This window comes from Oncorhynchus gorbuscha, linkage group LG04 (genome assembly GCF_021184085.1).
Source record: "Oncorhynchus gorbuscha isolate QuinsamMale2020 ecotype Even-year linkage group LG04, OgorEven_v1.0, whole genome shotgun sequence".
Lineage (NCBI taxonomy): Eukaryota > Metazoa > Chordata > Actinopteri > Salmoniformes > Salmonidae > Oncorhynchus > Oncorhynchus gorbuscha.
Genome location: NC_060176.1, coordinates 60,357,721 through 60,363,720, shown reverse-complemented (window position 1 = coordinate 60,363,720; position 6,000 = coordinate 60,357,721). Strand labels below are relative to the sequence as shown.

General features: G+C 42.1%; 1 protein-coding gene across 1 annotated transcript in view; it reads right to left on the bottom strand.

Annotated features, from left to right (window-relative positions):
• Positions 1-1,080: 1,080 nt before the first annotated feature.
• Positions 1,081-6,000, bottom strand: part of LOC124034386 (E3 ubiquitin-protein ligase DTX1-like) — a 51,363-nt gene continuing 46,443 nt past the window's right edge. Inside the window, exons 8-9 of the mRNA XM_046347515.1 lie at positions 5,195-5,284; positions 1,081-4,761 (exon numbers count right to left, since the gene is read on the bottom strand). Coding sequence (XP_046203471.1) covers positions 4,537-4,761; positions 5,195-5,284 — 315 coding nt within the window. The 3' untranslated portion in view covers positions 1,081-4,536. The remainder of the gene's footprint in view (positions 4,762-5,194; positions 5,285-6,000) is intronic.

Here is a 6,000-nt window from a genome sequence, read left to right as displayed (position 1 = left end):
ATAAAGGTTTTAAAAAATAATAATTTTAAACGCTCAGGAAGGAGATGTGTTCTGTCTCCTAGAGATGAATGTACTTTGGTGCGAAAGTGTGAATCAATCCCAGAACAATAGCAAAGGACCTTGTGAAGATGCTGAAGGAAACAGATACAAAATGATCTATATCCACAGTAAAACCATATATCGACATAACCTGAAAGGTCGCTCGGCAAGAAAGAAGCCACTGCTCCAAAACTGTCATAAAAAAGTCTGACTACGGTTTGCAACTGCACATGGGGACAAATTTTTGGAGAAATGTTCTCTGGTCTGATGAAACAAAAATAGAACTGTTTGGCCATAATGACCATTGTTATGTTTGGAGGAAAAAGGGGGAGGCTTGCAAGCCGAAGAACACCATTCCAACCGTAAAGCACGGGGGGTGGCAGCACCCCCACAACCCCCTGTGTTCAGCACTAATGCAACTGTTTATGTCCAAAAAATGTGTTGTATTTTTGCTCTGGTTGTCCTGAAAAGAAAATAGTAAAACACTTCATTGTGAAGCTAAATGTAAGGACAGAAATGAAAGTCAGATAAATGAAAAGCTGTTTTTTTGCTGAGGTCTCAGGACTGATAGGGTTAACACCTTCCTTGGTGATGGAGGTGAGTGATGAGAGGAATGGGCCTCAGCTGGGAGGGAGGGGGTCTGGGGTGTCAGACCATCTGAGCTGCTGTGTCACGGCTAGGACTGGGAAAGGGGAGATGCGCCCCGTGACAGACACCATAGGTTGTCCTCGGGATTACCAGGGAGACCTCCCATGACAGCTCCACAAGCTGTTCCTCCAGGTCTGGAGGGGAAGCAGGAGGACTGGGGTATATCTGTTTTAGTATTCACCCCAGTGCCTGCATGCATGCATACCCAACCCCCATCTTTCTCACACATCACCAATATTTATCAGCCAGTGACAGAAAATGACCATAAAGCAAAATTGACTGCATAACGATGCTCAGAGCACAGGGCAGCCCGGAGAAGAGGAGAACAGAAGAGCAAAAGGACGAGGACATGGTGGTAACGAAAGACAGTAAAGAACGAGAGGAGAGAGAAGGTCAAACAAACTACCCCGTTGAGGGCACATTTATTTTCCACATGAAACAAACAAACATGCAACAAAATCATCCCAATCCAATAGAGACTGGTTCAGATTCAGAGCCCTTTAATGTCTAATCAATGTCTCTAATCTTGCCTTTATTTTTTTGCCATTCATTTTATTTTACACTTCAAATCTCCATTTCTCTTTGTGTGTTTAATTGAATGCTTTATATGTAATATGTTGCTTCTGATGAGAAATTAAATGTGAATGTTAAACCATAACCACATTGTTCTGACATTTTGTCTGTAAAAAAAAAAAAATCGTCATTGAAAATGCAGATGATGACCTGATGACCTTTTATGTGAAACAGAGAGAGGAGCAGCAAAGTGCTATTTCATGCTCATCTCTTTCCATCAAACCCTCTTCAGAGATCAAAACACACAGATAAGTATGGAGCAGTCCACCATGCCAGTCCACACAGGACACAGCTCGATGACATCTCTAATGATTTCATTACATTTTTCACCTAGAACATTTTTGCCTTGTCAGCAGACTTGTTGACGTCTTGAGTAACATGCACTTCTATGACATTTTTTAATTTCAGCCCCCAAATGTCTACTGTTTGAATATTTTAGAAGTTTAAACCAAGCATTTTCGCACACACGCGCACACACACACACACACACACACACACACACACACACACACACACCAATTTGTTGCAGACATATCTGTGTACACAGATAAGTGCAATATGCTGTTGGATGTTTTCAATATGATTGTGAAGTAAACTCCTCATGAGACTGGATACCACACCTAATCAATATATGCTATGGAGAATCATATGGAATGTTTCTTTAATTACTGTAATATAACAATGTTGCACACTATGAATGCTCAATTGAAAACAATCAATCTTTTAAAAAATACATCAAAAATATGTGTTCTCCTATATGGAGAATTTGAGCTATACCTTTGGATCACTGTCTCCTTTGGTCACAAATGGACACGCCTTACAGAATGTTGAACATCCATTCTTTCTGTCCCCAACACCTCCGGATCCCTCCTGCTACACAAGGTACAAATTGGTCGCATATATAATTGCATAAATTCTATACCTCTGTCCAAAACTAGACCATAAAACGTCTGCTCACAATTAAGCTCCCATGTACAGACCACTGAACGTATACGGACTGTATGTGCACACCTGAAAAGCTGAGGAGGCCTAGACAATGAAATATTTGATTAATATTACAGGTACATATGTAAGCATTTGGAGACTGGAAATCTGAGCATGATCTGGTCTTGAAATATTATCTGAAAACATTTTCCCTGTACAACTCAATGAGTCTCACTTAAAATGGAAAATTCCCTGATAAGACTGAAATCATTTCTTTCATGTTTTTCCCTATTACGAGGGTGACAAAAAGCTTAACATGTGTCAACTTGCAAAAGGATAAAGAAGAAATTAAAAGACCAATTGGCTCTTGTTTTTCATTCTCACCAGTTTGAGGTACTGACAGTATCCTCCTAGTGGTTCTCTTAGGTTATACAAGGTAAATAACAGAATTAGAATTCTATGGTCAATGACCCATCTGGAGTATAGGGTCGACGTCATGCTGCTAAACTCCCCCCAGCCAATAATAAAGAGGAACTGCTGTACTTACTGAATCCCTCAGGGGCTCCACTTCACAGAATCTACATGAACAACAGCAGCAAACGCTAAGACTACTGCTAATACAGTATAAGACGCTCATAACCTAGCATACACATTTCAGCAGTCCCTGACATACTGGCAAATCACATATGCCAGATGTGATCTACTCATTTGACATGTTTCTGTGTGTATATAGATATGTGGGCGGGTAGATGTGAATGTTTATTTTCTTATATAGAAGAGTATAAAAATAAATTAAACTTATACCATATGACTCAAATTGAGCATACATGTACATTTAAAGGTAGATCACATTTGCAAATGTATAGATATATACTGTATATATATATATTTGAAGCAATACAAGACAAGATTATAAACATGAAAATAAAAAACAGCAGCTATAGTAGCCAATACATTTAAAGACATCTTCCAAAAATGAAAGGATTAATTAAAGAAAACTGCTGCCTCAAAGTGCTACGGAAGACTATGATTCAGTCGAAGATATTCAAAAGCATTTAAAGGATCAAACCCTGTGAAATGGGTGGCGCACCATAAAAACCTCAACAAGAATCTCTTCTGGATTATACCAACATCTCCACTCATTAAAATGGATGAGTTAATATCAATAAGGTGCATACCGTTTTAACAAACATCTACCTGGTCGGTTAGATGCTTATGTATGAACCTATATCAGGTTTCACTTCCAAAGGCATCCTCTCTGGTTGGCACACCATTAGAATAGACATTTACTGTGAGACGGCTGGGTCCTCAGATCCTCTGACTGGCTCTCTGTCAGGTGGTGCATTTGAACAATCAATAGACTCATTGGCCAATGGTGCAAAGCCCTGTGAAACAGCCCTGTGTAGCCAATCAGAGATGTCCTCTCTCCTTTCTGAGAATCACATAGCCGTGACCGTCAACTCAGATCTACAGACAGCTTTGGTGTGGAAAACCACCAAGCTAAAACTAGCAATAGGCCTCACTTTTAAAAGACTCTCACGAGCAACCACATCTGATGTCATAAGTTCAACTGTGTAGATTTGGTGTGAATTAGACTAATGCAATTCTGATCTGGAATTGCAACCATGCTTTTCAAATTATATAAGTAAATTCTGCATATTAAAATTATCCTGAAGACTTCCACACAAACACCAACTACAACTTGATAAATCACTTCCCTATTCTTTCAAAAATGCACATCTGAAAAAAGTTGAATAAATGTGGCCAGACATGTAGAGCCTTTGGAGCCCTAGCCAACTGTTTAGCAAAAGTCGCAGTTATGTGGTCAACATTCAATGCAAACTCTGGGCCATATGTTTCGGTGGTGAACATTAACAGACATCTCCTCCAATGCCATGATGTCAGTACAGAAGAGAAGGTTCAATATCCTGTCTCAGAGGAATCAATGACTGTTGATGTGCATCAATGTCTAAACCCCACAATAGCCAGTACACATTGAGATCAGTTTTAAATCCTGTCTTTACATTCCTTTAACCTATCAGGTTGAAATTTTGGCAAAAACACACCTGCTCAAGGCATGGACAAAGAGACATCAGTCGGAAAAGTTTTACACTTATGTTTAGGTAAATGCAAATAACAGTATAACACAATCATGACGTTGTCGTGTCATTATTATGTCATTTGCTATATATTAGTTTGCCCACATACAGAACATGAGGGTCTGTAGGTCTGTTCTGGGTGTGGGGAGCAAAAGACAGCTATCTGGCCTGCATGTTGCCTCCTCATTCAGAGGCCCTGTCAGATATGGATATGGGAGGTGGTCCTCTTGGGCCTCTCTGTCCCCCCCCCCCCTCAGTCCTTCAGGTTGTCCTGTCCCACCCCTTGGGCTGACAGCTCTGTCAGAACGTTGTCCAGGTAGTTGGGGTCTGGGTAGCCGTGCCCCGTCAGGTTGGAACCAAACTCTGTCTTGTGGTGGATCTCATTCCACACCACTGTGTCTGACTCTCCCGTGGTGCTGGACGTGCCGATGGTGAAGATGAGGCGGCGGTCCCACGCCATGATCAGGAGCTTCAGGACCTGGGGACAGACAGATGAGAACCCAGGTAGATGACATACAGCAGTTCACAGTGCACTGTAATCACCATCTCTCTTTCTAGTTCATTCAAGGGGGGTATGAAAGGGAACTGGGATACAGTACCTAGTCAGTTCCACAACTAAATGCATTCAACCGAAATGTGTCTTCCGCATTTAACCCAATCCCTCTGAATCAGAGAGGTGACGGGGGCTGCATTAATGGACGTCCACATCATCGGCGGTCGGGAGTAGTTGTTGTTGCCTTATTCAAAGGCAGAACTGCAGATTTTTCCACCTTGTCGGCTCGGGTATTCAAACCAGCGACCTTTCGGTTACTGGCCCAATGCTCTTAACCGCTAGGCTACCTGCCTACTACATCATGTATTTTGAAGAACTGTTCTTCCCATATACAGATAGATAATACTGTAAGTCTTACCCTCCTGCCTTTGTTATTGTCTGGGAGGTAGCAGTGCCGGGGGAACCCCCTAGCGCTGAACTTCTTCCCTGGGTTGGGATGCTCTGTGGTCTGGTGAAAAGGACAGAAACAGTCACAACCCCTCTCTTTCTCTTTCAATTAACATTCAGCCAAGAGGGAAATGTGCCCCCGGGACAAGCTTGTATATTCGTAGTCTGACTACTCTGGTGGCTTTATTTGCACTCTTTTAAAGCATTAATTTTTGGGGAAATGGCTGCCCCTCCCAAATGAACCCTTTCCCCCTTTCATCAAGAAATGTTCTTTATAAAAGCTGTAAAACAACCAATTAACTGTCATGCTGTGTGATGCAGGTCTTATGTGTTGACATGCCACACCATACTCATTGTACTCCACTCTACTTCAGAATGTACTGTATCATTACTATATCATGACTTTCTTACACAGAGTACAGCTGTCAGTGTAGATGTGTTAAAAGGGGGGAGTGAGGAGTGTGAGTGGTGTGGAGGGGCACTGTGAGTGGGCCGTGGCATGTTGTTCTGCTGCAGTGTGGATGACAGGGGACAGACAGCCCCAGCCTCTCTCTCCCCTGCACAGGGATGCTCAGCCTGCTCTTCTGGTAGAAAGGTCACTTTATTGACTCTATTAAAGCTCAGCTCTGCAGAAAGGATGAAATATGCAGCCCTCTCCTCTCCCTGCAAAGAGAGGAGGTGAATCGTTCTCTCTTTCTCTTTATGAGGATGCAGTCACACGGCTTAGGGACACTTCAATCCCCTGAGCAACACGAAACACGTTATCAAATATCCTCT